At 41.7% G+C, this 20,603-nt stretch overlaps 1 protein-coding gene across 2 annotated transcripts in view; it reads left to right on the top strand.

Annotated features, from left to right (window-relative positions):
• The window catches only part of IL23R (interleukin 23 receptor), an 88,675-nt gene that overhangs the window by 53,663 nt on the left and 14,409 nt on the right, over positions 1–20,603 (top strand). For both annotated transcript variants that reach the window (XM_029617513.1, XM_029617512.1), the window contains exons 9-12: positions 6,193–6,415; positions 8,335–8,523; positions 12,941–13,042; positions 20,029–20,184. In XM_029617513.1, coding sequence (XP_029473373.1) covers positions 6,193–6,415; positions 8,335–8,523; positions 12,941–13,042; positions 20,029–20,184 — 670 coding nt within the window. The remainder of the gene's footprint in view (positions 1–6,192; positions 6,416–8,334; positions 8,524–12,940; positions 13,043–20,028; positions 20,185–20,603) is intronic.

Raw genomic sequence — 20,603 nt, 5'->3', positions numbered from 1 at the left:
ATCAAATCACTGGGATGGCCTCCTGTTCCAGGTTTGTTTGTTTTTTTAACACAAAACATTTTTTCTTTTTTATAGTGTTTTAATTATACGTATATTTTTTTTCTATTCCAAATGGTCATATGACGAACAAGAGTTGACAAGTGCCGAGCAACTTGCAATAATGGGTTACGGTTTTCTCTGGTGACACAGGGAGAGGAGTAAGTTTCTTGCTCAGGGGCATAGGAGCTTCTTTACCCTTGGTGAGTTTCATAGGGGAGGGGAATTATAATGAGGAAGTGGCTCCAATTGTGACAGGCTGGATTGAAAACTTTTAGTTTAAAAGAAATAAAAAAAGTGGTCAGACTATCCTATGAGATGGATTAAGTAGACCTCTAATGAAAACTCTTGAAATTGCTGGGTTGCAAATGCTGGCTTCATTACTGGACCCATAAGGTAAAAGGACTAGAACCAATAAAGGACCCATTTCATTCATGAGTAGGCTGGTTCACCACTTGAGAGAGAGACAAGGAATATAAAACTGATAAAAAGTAATTTGGTAAAAGACATCCAGCACCTAATAGAGTATTAAAACTGTCCAGGATTGCTGATGCAAACAACTGCTGTACCTGGTTTATCAATAATAAACCTTCCGACACCTTGAGAGTAAAGCACCTTCGTGCTACTATACGGGATAGAATCCCTCATAATAAGCCCAATCCCTCTCACTCGTCCCGTCAGCAGTGGCAAGGTATAACTGAGTCAAGACAAGAACAATAAAATGATCAATCATCAGCCCTTATCCACTGACATTTCTCATGATGGCCCCCCTGCTCCCAAAGGCTCCAGACTGGCCCGTGCCTGCAAATGTGCCTTCTCCCAATTCATCCCAAGCTCTGGAACTCTCTTCCAGTGGAGGCCAGACTGGTTACCAATATCTTGTCATGTGGTCAGAACTGGATTGATTTTTTTTTTTTAACCAAGCTTACCTTTCCTAGCTGGTCTCACGCTCATACAATCTGCAGTCCTTCCCTTAGCCCTCCTCTCCCACCAATGCTGCATATTTATACTAACCTCCCTTTGTCATGTAGAATACTGTCCTATATGATATGTACTGCATAGTCTTTATAATTTATTAATCATATCTCCCTAATCCTTCTTCTTCCACCACCTCCAATTACACTATCTTTTTTTGGCCACTCCTTCCTTCAGTTAGCAAACCTCTCATGCCTAACATGTTTCTGTGATGGTAAAATTTCTGTTTACTTACTCTGGCCTTCCTGTTCTGCAAATGCAGTCTTCTCATCTATTTTATCTGCCTGTAACATTTTTTTAGCCTATTATCCACTCCACGCCCTTTACCCTAAATATTACACTCTCCTGCAACATTTTATCTAAATCATGGATGTATTCCACTCTGTAATCCTAAACCTCAGTTTGAGGTCTCTGGTAGGAGAAAGAGTAATAAATCCTTTAAAAAAAATTAACACGTTTCAGTCAGTGGTATCCTATCCAACTGATAATCAGAGATTACTATCCTGTCATTTATTTCTGACTGAAAGGAAAATCAGTAGACCTACATTAAAGTGGTCCCACCAAGAGTCCTTTTTTCCAGTGTAACTCAGGGAGGATTTATTAGACAATGAGCTGATACAGGAGTAGAGAGATCCATAGGCAAAGGATTTGTCTGGATAACTTTTCGAGTTATCTGGACAAGAACTTAATTTATTTATAAAAACTTATTTATCGCTTTCCGGTTTTTACAATAAAATCATTCAAAGCTGTGCACATAAATAAAATAAAAACAACATAGAGTAAACAACAATAAACACAAATCTAAAATACATCTAATATGCCATTCGTAATTTCTAAATTCCACCTTCAGATCTTAAATTAAGCTACCCCAATCAGGGGTGCCATCTGAGATCAAACTGCTCTTATTCAGATTTAATTCATAGCTCATTAGCCATCAGCCAGGTCTTTAATTTAATTTATGCAGGAAGCGCATCAGGGTCATTTTTCTCCCTAATGAACAAAGGAAGGTCATTCCATAATTTAGGTGCAGACATTACAAAGGATCGATTTTATAATCTAACGTCGAAATCTCTTGACTGGGGGAAGCTGAAGTTGAATATCATATTGTGAAAGTACAATTCATGTAGAAGATTTCCAAAAGATCTTATTAGACATATGAGGAGGGCCCAACCCATGCGAAATCTTAAATGCAAGCACTGGAACCTTGAATTTGTATTGCAGCCTAACTGGTCACCAATGCAATAATAACAACAGAGATGATGCAGACTCTCGTCAAGGGCAGCCTAAAACTACTCTTTCTGCCATACTTTGGACCACTGGGAGTTTTCAGATCAAAATACCTGGGTGACCCCAAATAGATTAAATTACAGTAGTCAATGACAGAGATCACAAGGGCATAGACCACCGATTTTAAAGCTTGAAAGCTCATAAGCACTTTCAGCTGCCGAACCAATCTCAAATGATAGTAAGCAGAAAGAAGCACTGCATTAATTTGATTTTCCATTTGCCAATTTGAACTCAGCCTTACTTGCAATGATCTCACATCGGAACTAACTGTAATCGGTTACCCTACCAATGACACATGCATATTCTCTAGGTGAAGACCCACATGTAAAATTTCAGGTTTTTTTGCATTTAAATCTAGAAAACTGTCACTTAACCATTTTCTCACTGTTCTCATGTAATCATTGAGAATAGAAAGAGACTAATCTGGATCAAGTCCCAAAGGAACCGTGATTTGAACATCATCCGCACATATGAAATGTGTAAAACCAAAGGGACGAAAAATATTTCCTGGGGACAGGTAGATGTTAAATAGTAGAGGAGATAAAGAAGAACCTTGAGGAACACCCCACTTTACTGGTTGCAAGTGAAAATATTTGCCCTGAAAAAATACCTTATGTTGTCTATTCAGAAAGCTAGAAATCCAATCCAAAAACCGTTCCCGCTAATCCCCACATCTCACAGCGAGACACAAGAATCTCATGATCCACCAGATCAGAAGCGCTTGATAAGTACAAAAATACAATGAGAACTGACAGACCTTTATCTAAATGAGGCGAACCAAATCCTTCAGATCCATCATAATTGTCTCCGTACTACCACCGTACAAAAACCTACCTGAGCAGGATCTAACTTATTCGTGTTTTCCAAAAACTTTGAAAGCTGAGAAGGCCTACTACCCTTTCTAATACTTTAGTTATGAAAGGCAAGTTAACCACAGGTCTACAATTAGAGCATACCCTGGGATCTAAATCAGTATTCTTCAAAATGGGAGTCACAACACACTTTTTTAACTGATCCGAGACCACCTCCTCAGTAAGTGAGAAAGTAATCAATTTCCCCAGTCCCTTCAAGATCCAATCTGATGACAAGTCAACTGAATAAGATGGAGAAGGATCAAAGCAACACACAGATTTCTTAACCCGTTTTACTGTAGATCTAATTTCTAACACAGAGACAGTCTCTGTATTGGACGTCCCTTCTACTAAATCTGACTGTAATAAAGCCAAAGCTCCTGTCTCTTCCTTCTCAATTATTGCCAAAGACTGAATATTTCTCCCCCTTCTCCCCTACCCGGTACTGACTAGATTTAACCTGGGCACTTTTGTACCTGGGTAAAATGTATTCAGTAAAAAGAGGGAGAGTGGAGGAGTGTTCTGGGAGCAGGGCTTAAGCTGAGCTGGGCAGCACCGTTATTCAGCATTACCCAGCTAAACTTACCCAGGTAAGTCTGGTTGGAAAAAACGCTGTCCTAAGGTTACCCGGGTAATTTTAGCCAGACATTCCGGGCAGCAGACTTACCTAGATATGTCCTGGTAGAATTTACCTGGGGGAACATCTCGCTCACTGCACTGCTTACTATGGACTTAAGGATATGCAAGCCAAAGAAATGTGTTTTGGATCATTTTTTTCATTTTGAGAGTTGTTTAGGGGGATTTGTTCCTTTTTTTTTGTTTGTTTGTTTCCTGAACCAAAATAAGCATTACAAAAAAATAAATAAATACATAAAACCCCAGAACAAAAAAATAATGAAATGGGGGCCTCCCTGAGGCCCTCCAATCCACCAAGAAAAATGCAGAGCCTGGTCCTACCCGTCCCCCCCCCCCCCAAAAAAAAATTGTCTCCATATGGACCCTGAAAAAAGAATGGGGGCAGAGCGATCCATACAACATTCTGATGTCAGTCAGCCCTGAGACCAGTGCCAAAGTGACATTGCTTTGATGCCAGTCTGAGTCTCAGGGCCACTGGCACCATTTTATAAAAGCATCACAGTGGGGCAGGCGTGATTGTGGACCGCTCCCACCCCATTCATTTTCCAAAACACCCATGGAAGGGGTAAGAAGGGGCTGGGGAGGTCCATGGCCCTGGCAAACGTTTTGGGGGGATTGGCTAGGGGGGATCAGAGGAGCTCAAAGAGGCCCTGACCAGGCTAGGCTCAGTCCAGCTGGGATTGCCCAGGCTCTGTAACTTCCTTTGGGGTGGGAGAGAGACCAGGGAAGCCCCAGGAACCAGCAGTGGGGGCCTGCAAGGCCTCTTGGAGGATGGAGAGGCCATTTATTTTAATTGAAATGAAGACACTCAAACATTTTTGGGGCATTTTCGTGCAAGGCCATTTTTGGTTCGGGTGTGCCATTCTTTTAAAACGAATGCACATCCCCGACATGGATCTCAAAGTATTTAACATAAGCTAAAGTATTCCTTTACCTAAGACCACAGGGATATGTAAACCAAAATATGGTGACTCCATTATTCTAAAACCAAGGACATTTCCAAGTTCAAACCTAACACCTCATTTATTAAAGCAAATATACTCAAACTTAATGGCAGAAGCCCAATGTAAATCTGCCATGAACTATCAAAACAAGGTGCAGGGCAATATATTCCAACAGATACATTGCAATTCAGATTAAATGAAAAGTATTAAAATCAAAAGCTTAGCTAGATAGTTCATAAATAAATGATAGAACTAATAAGTTTAGATGATTAAAATTATGCATTGAAATAGTGCTCTTGGATCAGACATGCAGTCCCAGATGAAAAAAAAAACCCCGCTGTGTTTTAGTTCCCTGTCAGCAAACAAATATTGGGACTTCCTGAAGAATCTTACCAAAGTGACTGTCCCTCTGGCAATGACCCCACCACCCCGGCTGGTGTGGCATTTCAGCAGAGCTGGCCCAGAAGTCATATGTATAATTTATCTGTTTTTGTTTGACTTTGTAAACCGTTATGATGGCTGAACCGTATGACGATATATAAAAATGAATAAATAAATAAATAAATAAAATGTCATCCGGTGGAAGACGGAGCAAGCTCCCAGCAATGGTGGCCCCCGAGAAAGAGAAGACCTGATTAGTCTGTGAAAGGAAAGCCCTGAGACACAGTTCAGAGAGAGGATGGAGTTGCCCATGCTCATCTCCTCGCTGAGATGCAGTGAAGTGAAAGCTGTTTTAACTGTGCTGACATTTCAGCAGAGTGTTGTTCCATAACATGCTTACTTTTACCCACATTGTAATAAAGCAGGGGAGGCCTACTCTGGTCCTCGAGAGCCACCAACAGGCCAGATTTTCAGGATATCCACAATGAACATGCAGGAGAGAGATTTGCATGCACTGCCTCCATTGTGTGCAAACCTAGCTCATGCATATTCATTGTGGTCATAGAGGCATTCCTGGGATGAGGTTAGGTCAGGGGAGGCACCAATGTGTGTGGTTTTGCATTTTCAAAGCTACATGCATTGATTTTGCCAGAAAAAGAATTGTGCAGTTTTCTGCAGGTATTTTTTTCTGTGGGTGGCTGGTGCAAATTCCACGGATAAAAGTATGTGTGGACTTTGCAACAACCTGCACAGTTTTGAAAATTGCAACCTAAACTTTTATGTGCAAAAAAGCATCAAGTTAACTAAATGATGAAGTCAACACGAATGTCGGTATATAAAAGTGAATAAACAAATAAATAAATAAAATAAATAAATGGGTTTAAAGCGATTGGAGCTGATGTTCCAAAAACCAGAACTCCTTAATATAGGCTCCTAAATTAGGTCCCTAAGTTTTCAGCTAAAAAGGGATAGCAATATTATTTATAGTTTTTTATATACCGCCGCTCATCAAAGATATCACGTCGGTGTAAATATAATAAGCCATATATATATATATATATATAATAATTAATACGTTTCAGCCTTTTGCTCCAGAAGTTGCCAGAGGAAGGATTTTAGAATATAGAATATTCTATGGAGACCAGGAACATAAGAGGAACAGTAAAATCTGCAAGACATCTGAACTGCAATGCAGAATTGTGGTGCCCCAGACCGTGCACACCATCAGTGTAATTGCATACAATTCACAAGGAAGCTCCAAGCCCGCTCATCTCACTGTGCAACATGAATATGACAGTAAAATTGGTAAGTGAATGGAAATTAAATGCAGATTAAAATGGCATGTTTGAAAACATTTTGCATATTGTGAAGTGTAGTGAAATAACATTATAGATACCTCGGCTTCATAGATCCATGCCTAATATAAATGAGAGAGCACAACTTTCAAAGATAGGCAGTATGAAGAAAGCAAAGCAGCAATACCCTCATTCTAATTAAGTACCAAATCATTGTTTCTTGCAAACTCTAAGCAGCTCCCCTGGAGATTTTCTGAAATACCCTCCCTCCTACCAAGGGTCATCTTTGTTTAGTTACTTCACACAACATTTTATCTGATTGGTTCAGGCAGAGAGAGAGAGAGAGTTAGGTGTCTGTCGTTTGTGATATCATAACCAGCATAGACCAATCAGATCCAGTGGCGTGAAGTAATTTGTGACTCTTGATAAAGTTGCTAGTTCCAGGAGTAAAAAGGAATTACATGGAAGCAGTTTAAAGAGCGTAAACATACTTTGACAGTAATTTATTTTAATGACGCAGGACTGAGTCCTGCTATGTGTACTTTTGGGACACACACGGTACATGTTTCTTATAACCAATGTACTCATGTTAATGTAGTTTTTTTGTGGTTTTTTTTCATGGTTTCTAGGCTTTGTACAGAATTCTCATGTTTTATGTTTTCTTGCTCTAACTATTTCAAAAATTACTCAATGTGGGGTTTTTTTCCTAAAATTTGGCATACTGACAGGCAAGGGGACTGAAAACATGTGTGACAAATTTCAGGAGAACGTGACTTTCAGAAAAACTCTGAGAAAAAATCATGATTTAATATAGACATGCCACCAGAACTTTAAAGATGGATGTTTAAAATACTGCACAACCTCAGAGTCAAAATTTTCAGAGATGGAAGCCCTAAAAACAAGAGCTCGAAAATAAATCATTAACTGCTAATGCATATTATGAAGCATAAAACATAAAAGCCATAAAGCTTGGAACCATATTTATTATTTTGCATTTCTGCTTGGTTCCAAAATCTTGCACAATTAAGTGTACGTTCTTCCTGTAAGGTACCTAATAGAATTATCCCAGAGCCATAAATCCAAGCGCTCCCTATCCTGTTCAGAGGTTATTACTACTTTTGCTGTTTTCTTTAGCAGCCTTTTATCTGCACTGCATCAGAAACTTTGCTTAAGTCTATGTGGATGATGTCTTTGAAATAGCTATGAAAAGTTTATTAGATTATGAGCTCACTTCCCTTAGACTATTCCTCATTAGTTCAAATCAGTCTAATTTAGCAGTTATGAGTCATTTGGTTTGAGGAGAAGGGTTTATAAATACAGGGGAAAAGTAATATCTTGGTTGCTGACAGACACCATGAAAAGAAGCAAAGGATCACCGTAAATGGCTTTAACTGTTGGTGGAAGGATGCAATAAGTGGGACATTAAGAACCCAGATTAGGAGACATACAGAGAACTGGATAGTGCGGTTTAGAGACAACAGTGACACAGAAGCTCCTGCAGATGCACAGGAAAACAGGCTCTCAGCTAACTAGACCCCAGTGGATTATGCAGGCTGAAAGATGGCAGAGGAGATTCAGTACTGATGAGAGTAGGGTAATGCATCTAGGGAAGATTGCAGTCTGAAATGAAGACTCTTCAAGGTCATTTTTCAGAAGAACGTGGTGTAGTTTTTCCCAACTACGTCAACCAAAATGATGATGCACAGGAGCAGTCAAACAAGTGAGCAGGACCTGAGGATGCATCAAAATACATTTTTCCAGCAGGAAGTAATGCAAATCCCATTTAAGATGACCTGATGCATCACAAACTGGACAAAATGTAGCCAAATTACTGCAATTAATATGGTTTAATGCCAGTACTAGCTTTCTATAGTTTGTTTCTCAGTAGATGATATTTTGTAAATAACCAACATTGTATTTCTGTTGCAGAATTACTATCCCCTAGAAACATGCAGGTTATATCTGCTCTTCAGGATGGAATCCTTGTCAAGTGGCAGTCACTTGAAAGATCAGTTTTGTGGTATATAGTGGAATGGGTTTCAGAACCTTGTGATAAACAAGAGCATGATTTCTCCTGGAAGAAGGTCCCCAAGAGCCATACCTCTACCTACATACAAGGTAAGGGGGAACTCTCAGGCTGATCTCATAGTTCCTTCCCAGCGCTGTGCACTGCAGTGCCCGTCCAGAAGATGCAAGGATCAGTCGCACGGTGAACATGCTCTTAGGCCTCAGGATTTGGGGAAGGAGAGGTTAGGCTGACAACTGCTGACAAAGAAAGGGATTCAAAGAAGTCTTTTCCTGTTCCCCCTGGCTAGCTAAGGAACGTGCATCACCTGGGTATTTCATACTTGGGAGAGCCAAAAAACTGAAAAAGGAAAAATGAATTCACTCATGCTAATATGATATTTTTCTATTTGAATTTTAACATTGTCCCATTTTAAAGCTTAACATTTTCTGTAGAAAAATAAAAATAAATAGCTGTCATAAAATCAAAATTTGGTTTAAGAGCCAACCAACACTTGTCAAATTGATGATATTATTAAGGGATGTGGTGTATATTAGTCTCTGGTTATACATTTTGGGGTGAATTTTCCAAAAGTTATGGGCATTAAAATTAGCATATTCGCACGTAAGTAGCATCGACTCACATTTTCCATATTTTATAAAAGCTGAAAATGCGTGCACATATATGCTCGTAAAAATAACTAAAAAAAAAGGCAGCCGGGGCATTTCCGAGCGGGGCCAACACTTACGCACGCACGTAAGTTGCTGTTTTAAAAGACACGCATCCATTTGCCAACTTACTCGTGTATTTTGTACCTGCTAATTCTCTGGTGTAAGTGATATTAAACGTGTTTATTGTGCAGCACCGACTGGGTGGGAGGCCTGGGTGACGAACCAGGAGGGTCTCGATGACCTGGAGAAGGACTGGGCATAGTTACACACGCATATTTTAAAATTGGCAGACTTACACAAGTAAATCCTACTCTACTTTCGCGCGTAAAATAGATGCGCGTATATTTTTAAAATAGGTAAGGAAAGCATGTGCCTTCAATGCTGTGATATATGTGGTTTCTGTGCAATGCATGTATTAGCCCACAAGCCTTACGTATGTGTGTATGTTGTGGGATAGAGAGATGTTTATTGTATAAAACGCACGTATATCATTTGCACGTCTTATAAAATGCTTGCGCAGATCTGCTCTCGGTCATATACGTATGGGGTAGATTTTAGAAAGTGCATGCGGGAGATTTGTTTGCGCAGCCCGGCGCGAACAAATCTACTCCCGATTTTATAATATCCGTGCGCTGCTGCGCACATGTTATAAAATACAGGATCGGCGCGCGCAAGGCTGCACAAAATCAGCAGCCTGAGCGTGCCCAGCCGCGCAGCCATCCTCCGTTCCCTCCGCCCCCCCCCCCCACCTTCCCCTATCTAACCCACCCCCCAGCCCTAACTAATTCCCCCCCCCCCTTTATTTTACAAGTTATGCCTGCTCGAGGCAAGCGTAACTTGCACGCGTCGGCCGGCTGCCAGCACGCCATGTTCCAGTCCGGGGGCTGGTCCGGAGGCCGCGGCCACGCCCTCGCAATGCCCCTGGCCCGGAACCACGCCCACAGCCCCGCCCACGGAACGCCCCTTGATGATGCCCCAGCCACGACACGCCCCCCCGACACGCCCCCCCCAGGAAAGCCCCGGGATTTCCGTGCATCCCGGGGCTATCTTGCATAGGCTTGGCGCGCGCAGGGGGTGGAAGGGGCAGCTTTTAGGGGGTTACGCACGTATCCCTTTGAAAATCTGCCCCTTACTGAATCTATACTGCCATGTGCATTTATTTGAAAGATATCCTCCCTCCTTTTACAAATTCTGCATTTAAAAAAGGGTGATTGTGGGAGATAGTGAAGAAAGTGAGTCCGCCATACATCTGCTTCTCCATGTATTCCTCTGTTGGACTTATTTCTTCTTCTGTTTTTTTGTATACAATTTATTTTGGGGAATGAAAATGGAATGTCTTTTATTATGTCTGTGTATCCTATTGTAAAACCTATTCCCAGTTGTTTCTCCTGAATTCTTACTTTCTCTCAATCCGTGTAATGCCTGCATGAGATTCTGATAACTTTCAGCACAGCAGCGCTCAGATTTACTTACAGGAAAAATCCATCGCAGCTGAATATAGTGTTAAGTAAGGGGAGCAACTGGAGCATTGTATTTTTCCAAATATGAGACCCTTTCCCTCCATGCAGAGAATTATAAAACTGACCACTGTGTTCACGGTGAGCTTGATTTATCTTCAGAGCTTAAGGCCTGCATTTGCCAAACAGTGGTAGAGGAAATCAGGTTTTGCTGAATAGAGTTTATGCGGGAGATATTTGGAGCTGAAAAGCATGAATTCAGCTCGGCCAGAAAAAAAAAAATCCATAGCAGGCAGGAGGCGGAGCCACCATACAGGGTCCATTAATGCCCTCCAGGCTGGCCCACAAGGGGGTTAATCGCCCATACATTTCTGCATCTTTGATTCAGCTCCTGGAGGCCTGCACCCTAAATATATATATATATATATATATATATATACACTCCAACTCAGAGCAGCAATACATTTTTTTGGGATTCTCTTTTTTTTTTTTCCCCTACATGGCGCCCAGTGTTGTATTCCCAGGATGAAGAATGTTATTTTTACAGGGAGTCATTTTCATAAGTAGGCAGGTGCTTTACCTTGTGGACTTTGCACCAGTTCTCCAAAAGAAAGCGCCCTCTTAGGGAAATTGTACCTTCTTTTCCATTCAAAATAAAACTCAGAGTTCTTTGGGAATTCTCAGCTAGGCCCATTCTTATATTCCCTGCCCTTTCTCTGGGCCCCCACTTACCGTGGGTATAATACGTATGAGTGAAATGCAGCAATGGGCAGGGGATTATTTTTCAATAAGCCCTTTTACCTGGACGAATATTCACTTGCCCTCATTAGTCTTTTGCTTTCATGGAAGCTGTGCATGACACTTGTTTCCACTGACTTTTTATCCTATTGGGACAGAATAGGAAAAGGGTGTCAGAAGTGGTTGCGGGCACAGGACATTTTTCTAGGTATAAGTTGTGCGTGTGGGAGGGGAGCGGTTAAGGAGTCTTTATTTGTAAACGTATGTAACTCCCTCTTGGGAAGAAGGGTCATACTTACAGTCTCTGAGCACTGGCCCACTCATTGCAGGCTTGGGAAATGTGAATTCTCTGACAGGGGGACAGGGATAACCTGTGTGGTCCTTAGAGAATCACGCTCAACAAATACATCAGTCCTCATCAGGGGGACTTGTGGCTCCAAACGAAAATCAAATTTACTGAAAAGAATCGTAAGCTAGCTTACGCACAAAAAGAATGGGGATAGTCCAACACAGAACATCAAGACAGGAAAAGCATAGTTCCTTAGGCTCCATAAGTCACTTCCAAACCACTAAGAACTGGCATCCTCTTAAACGAAAAGCTGCAGGATCCTCCTATTCTCTTTTGCACGATTACTCACTGGTGGGAGGCTTGTACAAGACAGTCCTCTCCCTGAGTTCTTCTTTCCAACCTTTCCCCAGTCTTACAGATCCAAGAGCCCTGGAGCAGAGCCCAGCCCCTTGGCTGCTCTTCCTAGTCTACTTCTCCGCTCCTCAGAACTCCTCCCACTGACTCATTAAGTACCTTTTATAGTCCTCTGACATTGACCCACCCTGTCACACCTAAGTGACACTGCTTCTCTGAGAGCCCCCCCAATACTGGAACATTCCCCATAATCCAGTACAATGAGCCCAGCGGCCTTCACAAGTATTTCTGACTAACACAGGGCATCTAATGCAAAACACACACACACACAAAAAGATGTGGAAAGAGATGCTGCATCGGTGAAAGAAACCAAAAACTGGGAACAAGAAGAAATCTTCACCCACAAAATAGCATTGTAGAGAAGAACACCCTAGGTAGGTGAGCATTTCTCAAAGGAAGATCACTCCTTAATGACCTCGCAATCAGGGGGCTTAAGGGAATTTTAGGAGTACATAAGAATGCAAAACATTTGAAATTAAGATGATCAAACACTGAAACAAAGACAAAAGGACTTAAGAAGGACGTTGGCTTTCGCATCCAATATCCGATATAGATCCTTTGAACTGTCTGTCACCTCTGTCAGCCCTCCACACCATCCGGAGCTGTAAAGGGAAGATGCAGACAACTTCCTGCTTAGCTGACTCTGCACAATTTAAACCCAATGCAATTGCACCGTTTTCTCACTGACCTGCTGAAGGGATCATAGCCGTTGAAAGTTCCTTACAGATGTACTGAGTTAGTCCAGTAAAAAGGTATCACCTATGACTTTTCTGGAAAAGTTTCTATTACTCCTTGTAAATCATTTTCAGTAAATCCACCGTATTTATGCAGGTTGAGGTCTCTGAAATTTGTTTTTTTTATTGCTAGAATTAAATCCAGACCTTGATCTTGATCCCGTAATGTGTAGGGTATAAAGTTACAGCACATGATGAATGCATTAAATACATATGTTTTTTGGCAGAACACATCAAGCCAGGAAGACCCGTCAATATTTCATTATATGCAATCTACCCAAACGGAACAAGCAAACCATGTACAGATTTTGGCTTTTCAATGGAAGACAGTAAGTGTTACAGTAAAATTACTCCTATATGAATAACAATCTTAGGAAACACTGACTTCTCAAATACCGGGGCGGCTCAAGGCAATCTGCCATCTGAGGCGAGGGACGAGATGGTGCCCCACCCCCTCTCACTCCGCTCCCGCTCGTCCCGCCCCCAGCCCTCCTCCACGCCACCGGCCTGGCCTCCGGCGGTGGCCCGCAGCAGCGACCCTCCTCTTTTCTGCCGCCGCTGGCTTGGGTCGGCAGCTACGGCAGGGGCAGACAGGGTGAGGCGGACGCCACAGTGGCATTCTGAGAGGGGCATTTTTTGGCGCCTCAGAACTCTGCCGCCTGAAGCAGCCGCCTCACCCTGCCTCATTATGGAACCGGCCCTGCTCAGACAGAACAGAGTTAAACTGTGCGAGGTTCCCCTCGTATAACGTACCAGAGTTCTTGGAATAATACGCAATCATCTGAAACTGAATCTGAAACAGAACATATTCACTGAGCTAGATCTACAATTAATTAAGGTATTGTTTCGTGAATAAAATATTCTCGTTCTAATGTACTTTTCCCTGGGTAGGAGGCAGGGATTTATTAGGTGTTCTTTACATGAAAATAAAAACAGAACAACCTGAGGTGAATTTTAAGATCCGCGTGTGGGCGCACATGTGCGCACTTTTTCCAGCTCGCGCACATGGATGCGGCCATTTTATAACACATGCGCGTATATACACGTTCACGTGCGCCTGTTATAAAATTGGCTGTACGCGCGGACATGTGCACACACAATTTTACATTGACGTGGGCGTGTGCACACAAATGTCGCCTCGATCACGTAAAGTGGGGGGGATTTTCGTAGATCTGCGCCCCTCTTTCCCAGTTCGTTCCCAGTTTTCCCCAGTAAAGGAGAGGGACTTCCTTAACCCCCTAGCTAACTTGCCTCACTTTAACCCTATTAGCCCCGACCCTTAAAACCCCGCTGACTAGCCTGGTTTATTTTATTTTAATACTTAAATGCCGTCCACAGCAGAAGTAAAGTTACGCAGGAGGCGAGCCTGGCGCGCGCTTGTGCACGTCAATACTTACGCGCGGACTTCATGTTGTAGACTCGGCCCGCCCATGACGTGCCCCGTCCATCCGCTTTTTTGAACTTTATGATTTGTGCGTGTACCAGGAGATACGCACGTACTCGGGCGCTTTTTAAAATCCACGTGGTGCGCAGCCGGCCAAGTCATGCGCATATTTCCAGGCTTTCGTGCGCATAGGGATTTTTAAGGTCCTCTGCGACCCTGGGCAGCTCTATGGACTGCCGCGTGAGGATGATGTGAGCTACGATCGGTGTAACAAATACGCTAGAGGCGCCTCCTGGCTTGGCTGGCGCGGTGTCGGAAAGTCCCAGCGGAACAGGACGCTGGCGCCTCTTTCCGCCGTACCAGCGTCTCCCTTCGCAGTCCCCATGGGACTGGACTTTCCAAACTGTTTGCAAGGACTCTGTGGCAAACAATGAGGGCTACTGCCCAGGAGTCTTTCTGCCTGACAATCACTAAAATGTTAGTTGGCGGTTACAGAATATAAGCCATCCTATTTTACCAGAGAGCTGAAAATTCTCCATGCAAACAAGTACAGTGCATGTGCAAAAAGCTGCAATGTGAAAGATTTGCGAGCTGAAAGAACTGACTATAATAATTAATGCAGCTATTTGCAGTTCCTTCATTTCTATCACAAAAATTATAACCAGGACAGGTGAATTAAATCTTTGCTGGAATTGTGGAAGTTCTTAAAGCTGTCAGCGTCAGTGTTATGAGTATAAAAGTGGACAACGAAAGGGACTGGCTCAGGAAGATTTGTCTCAGATTTGAGATCTGTATGAAGAAAACTCAAAGACGTAAGAACCTTTACTTGGATACTATTACAAATGCAATGTGCCAAAGCCTACCCCTTAACCACCCTCCTCATTTTAACTTGACAATCTAGACTTGATATTACAAATAATATTTTGATCTTATGTCATTTGATGGCTGTTGCATGAGGCTTTCTCTTTGGCTGCTGCTGTTCCAGAAGATGTGCCTTGATTGAAAATAAACTCTCTTGCTTTGGCCATGCTTTTTACTTTGACTGTAAAGGAAGGCCAGACAGTATGTGCACATTTTAACTATTGTTCAGGTTCGATCCTCTCTCTCTCTCTCCTTCCCCCACCTCTTCTTCCTTTCCTCTTGTTTTCTAAATAGTCAGATTACGAGTGTACCGAGTTTTGATAATTTGCAGCCAAAGAATAAATGCAAACAGCGTGCTTAGATATGCCTGGAGCTGAAGCTGGACCGCTGGTGGTTCAGTGGCAGTTCTGCGCACTGTCCCTCGGTCAGGTCGTCCGCTCCTCGGGCTTCCCAGGGATGCTGCAGAAGGAGCATTGGAAGCCCCCTGGAGAGAGGCAGTCCCAGTCATTAGGCAACAGCGATGCCTATTGACCAGATTGTAGGCCTGTGCCGCAGGGCTCAGGAAGGAAACCCTGGTTCCTGATCCCAGGCCAATGGCTGTCATCGTGTTTTGGGATGGGAAAAATTCCCCAGGTTGGTTGCAATCGAAGGCTCCATTACCCTAGATCCCCAGCCCTGGTTTAAATCTAGCTGGAACCCCAAAGGAACAGAAGGAAACTACCTGGCCAAAAAAAAACCCCAGTCCCTGAAGTTGGCAGAATATGAAGTGTTACATAGATGCAAAAGAGAAGGTTCCCTCTGATATATTAGGACCATGTCTCCAATTGGCAGTTGTACTAAAGATCGCCACTAATAGAGATGGTGCCACTCGGCAGTTAGGGCTAAAGGACCAACCAACAGTTATAAATAGCAATATTTATTTATTTATTTATTTATTTATTGGGGGTTTTTTATACCAATGTTCAAAATTAAATATCACAATAACATGCTAGTTTGTTTGTTACTTTTTCATGAGCACATAAAAAACTGATGACATTCAATGAGACATTACTTAACATAAGTCAGAATCAGGATATTAATTAGAAAAGGATTTCTCTGCAACAGTCATGTCTCCAGCATGTATCTATCTGTAAGCATTTTAACACTCCCGTGCCAAAAAGTGTGTGTGTGTGTGTGTGTGTGTTTTCTGTTAGCCTTGCATTTGTTTAAACTCATAACACTTCAAAGCAACTACTTCAGTAAACAACTTATTAAGTGCCAAGAAACCCAAGAGTCACCGGCCGCACACAGCAATGAAATAAGGTCCAAGGATAGACTTGTAAGACAGGAATTCAAAGGAGGAAGGAAAGATTCACTCTGACAGCAATTAGCCCAATTGAAATGATCGTCACCGCTAAAGGAGATTTCTTCCTGGCAGGACACAGGAGAGTAAATCGTCAAAGGCGTTTCTGCAGTTAGCATGGGGCTTTAACCACGGAAATGACTTGTTAAACTATTGCCCCCCATGACACGCAGGTAAACCTGCGCGCACAGTGTCCACCACACGTCCACGTTTACCTGGACTGAGTGGAGGTGTTCCCAGAGGTGGGGTTTGGGGAGGACGTTTGGAGTCGCCAGCATACTTCTTGATATTTGAAAGTATGCACTTAAACTTCCCTGAAAATGTCCTGCACCTAAACTAGCTGGTGTAATCGTATGTGGGTATATTTGGTGGGATAATTTTTCAAAGCGAACATAGGCACATGAGTCTATTTTGAAAATTGGTGTAACTTATGCATGCCTTATACAGGCGGTTACGATTACCCCCTAGGCAAAACCTACCCACACTGGGGTAAAATCTGTGGGGTATATTTTAACTGCAGACTTTACACTAGTTTTCGAAGGGAAAGTACGCATGTATGTTTTTTCTGAAAATGTATCCCACACAAACTACCCACACATATTTGCACCTGCTAATGTGTGCATATAGGTTTCTGGGAAAAATTACTCACGATGTTAGGTTCCATGATAGGGGTCACCACCCAGGAAAGTGATTTAGGTGTCACTGTGGACAATATGTTGACATCCTTATCTCAATGTGCAGTGGCAGTCAAAACAGCAAAGGACTTATTTGGAAAAAATGGAGAATAGCATTATACCTCTGTATCACTCCATAGTGCGACTAGATGTACATAGAGTACTGTGTGTAATTCTGGTTGCCCACGTGTCTAAAAAGATACAGTGAAACTGGAAAAGGTTCAAAGAAGGGCAACCAAAATGTTAAAGGAAATGTTAAAGGCTAAAGAGATTAGGACTCTTCACCTAAGAAAAGAAATGGCTGAGGGCAGATAAAATCATGAGTGGAGTAGATAAGGGAACTGTAAATCAGTTACTTACTCTTTAAAAAAAAATACCAAGACCAGGCAATATTGCATGAAGTTACTACACATTAACAAATTGGCCAAAATATTATTTCACTTGCTGCACAATTAAGCTCTGGAATTTGTTTCCAGAGGATGTGGTATGGAACCTATGAGGGGAGGGAGTTATGCTCGACCTAGTGCTCACTAACTGGGATAATGTCTCTAATGTCCAGGTGAGTGCCCACCTCAGCACCAGTGATTATCAATTGGTATGGTCTGACATCGCAAAGAGGATATGGCGAAGTCACACGAAGGCCTGAGTTTTGCATTTCAAAAATACGGACTTTGTCGAAATGGGGATATATCTGGAAGTAGAACTAGAAGACTGGGAGAAAATGGGAGCAGTGGAATAACAGTGGGCCAAACTAAAGGAGCAATTACAAAAGCAACAAATCTATAGGTTAGAAAAGTAAGAGAAATAAGAAACTGATCTGATTCTCAAAGGAGTAACTGACATAATAAAAGCAAAAAAAGCAGCGTTCAAGAAATATGAAGGATCCCAAAAAGAGGAACACAGAGAAGAATATCTGGTGAAACTGAGGGAGACTAAGAAAGTAATCAAGAAAACAAAAAGTCACATGGAAGAAACGATTACCAAAGAGATAAAGCAAGGTGACAAAACATTTTTCAGATACATCAGAGAAAGGTCCGAAGAGGTATAGTGAAACTGAAAGGTGACAAAGATCAATGGGTGGAGAGAGATGACAAAATGGCCGAAATATTAAACAAACACTTCAGTGTGGTGTTCACTAAAGAAGACCCTGAAGAAGGACCGTTGCTGGTTAACAAGACTGTGTGTGGGGATGGAGTAGATGAAACTCTGTTTACAGACGAGAATGTAAGGGAAGAGCTAGGAAAACTGAAAGTGGACAAAGCCATGGGTCCTGATGAGGTTCATCCCAGGATACTGAAGGAGCTCAGAGATGTGCTGGCGGATCCACTAGATCCCTAGAAATGGGAGTGGTACCGAGTGATTGGAGAAGAGCAGTGGTGGTCCCTCTTCACAAGAGTGATAGCAGAGAGGAGGCTGAAAATTACAGGCCAGTTAGCCTCACCTCGCTGGTGGGAAAATTAATGGAGACTCTGAAGGAAAGGATAGTGAGCTACCTGCAATCTGGTAGGTTACTCGATCCAAGGCAGCATGGATTCACCAGGAGAAGGTCCTGCCAGACAAATCTGACATTTTTGATTGGGTGACTAGAGAATTGGCTCGGAGAAGAGCACTCGATGTGATTTACTTGGATTTTAGTAAAGCTTTTGATACGGTCTCACATAGAAGACTCATGAATAAAATGAGAAGCTTGGGAGTGAGCACCAAGATGGTGGCATGGATTACAAACTGGTTGATGGATAGAAGACAGCGTGTGTCTTCTATCTCAGGGCTGGTGCAAGGGTATTGGGCGCCCTGGATGGACCATTTGGTCCTTTTCTGCCATCATTTCTATGTTTCTGTGGTAAAGGCTGCTAGCCTTGGAACCAGGATACTGGGTTTAAAGAACTCTTGGTATGGCGGTTCTTACATAATCCAAAATTATATGTATAATTCCAAATCCTGCCCCAATTCCACTCACAGGAACAATCCTTCAAACTGTGAGTAAATCTGCACTCATATAGTCCCTATGCACATCTTGGGTGGGCAAGAAAACAATATACGGTACATATACAATTTTTAACTCTTTTAATGCCATGTATGTGATCCTGTTGCGCTATATATGTTGGCTTGATCTGTGCATTCTGGTATGACTGGTTTATTTTTGTCATTTACAATATTGTAAAAGGCCATTTCTATAGAAAAAGAACTGTTTTTCCTGTGGAAAGGGCTTTGACGTTGTCTATGCAGTGAATCTTTCCTGCTGTTTTTTGTAGTGATGTTTTCCAACATTATCTTTGAATTCATAACATAAAATTGACAGATTCCTATTTTGGTCATCAGACAACGGGACGGTCATTACAGAATGACACCAGTTCAAGGGAGATCCGTCTTTAGCTTTCTGCTCTCTTTCACAGTGAAGTAATTGAATCTGTAATAAGCTTCTTTGTGACTGGAGAAACATAACTTAAAATATCACAGGACTGCAACTCACAAACAGCTAGAAGATCTCTTTCCAAAAGCATTTTTTAATCACCCAAGAGACACTTTAAAATCTATATAAAAATGTGTGCAGAATAAATAAATTGGCTCTGTATCAGTATTAGCTGGGGGATTGTAGTGGCCTACTCTTACAGCAGATTAAAATATTTTAACGCTATCCACTCACTGTAATATTATTTATTTATTTATTTATTTATTTGTTTTTTATATACCGACATTCGATATGGCATATCACATCGGTTTACAGATAAACTCGTGGAATAATATGACAACAGTGTCTTATTATTATTACATGGTAACCGAGATGTCTTATTATTATTACATGGAACCGAGATGATGTTCCCAACGTATCCCGGTATATAAAAACACCTAAATAAATAAATAAATAAATAAATAAATAACAGAGAACCTTACTTAACAATTTGGAACTTATATTTGATATACAATGAACAGGGTAGCTTAATTAACAGATTGGAACTTATTATCTATACAGTCCTCCACCTGCTTATAAATTAAGCTTGGAAATGTTTGCTTATCCCCATCTAATGTATTGTACATTAATTTTCTATCTTGTAGAGCCCATAAAAGGTCCCACCATCTTACAGCAAAGAAGAGTTGGCAACAAGGTGTACATTGAATGGGAGGATATTCCCGTGTGTGAACAGAAAGGATTTATCACTAATTACACAATTTACCTGAGGAATGAAACTGATGGCTCTTGCAAACATTATGGTAAGTAAATAATTTCAAATGACTTCAGTATGTTAATGTGGCTCTGGGAATGTCAACTTAAAGGCCTACCTTGTACTCATTAAGATATTTAATAATCTTTAACATTATAAACCATGTAAATATGTTATGGATATTTTATCCTGACATCAGTGCTGGTAGACGCTATTGATTAGAGCAAAATTACTGGTCATCTGAGTAAACCATTGTTTAATGGGTATGAGCCAGAATGGATTTAGTAAAGGGAGGCTGTGCTTTATTAAGTTATTAGAATTCTTTGGAGGTGCGAACAAGCATGTGGATAGAGGTGAGCCGATCAATATAGGCTGGATGAGGCAGGAGGAATATCACTGAATGAACTCCAAGGCTTTCGGGCTGATGGGACTGGGATGATGACCATGTTATCCACAGAAACAGAGAAA

Source organism: Rhinatrema bivittatum, chromosome 10 (genome assembly GCF_901001135.1).
Source record: "Rhinatrema bivittatum chromosome 10, aRhiBiv1.1, whole genome shotgun sequence".
Lineage (NCBI taxonomy): Eukaryota > Metazoa > Chordata > Amphibia > Gymnophiona > Rhinatrematidae > Rhinatrema > Rhinatrema bivittatum.
This window is presented reverse-complemented; position numbering and strand designations above follow the sequence as displayed.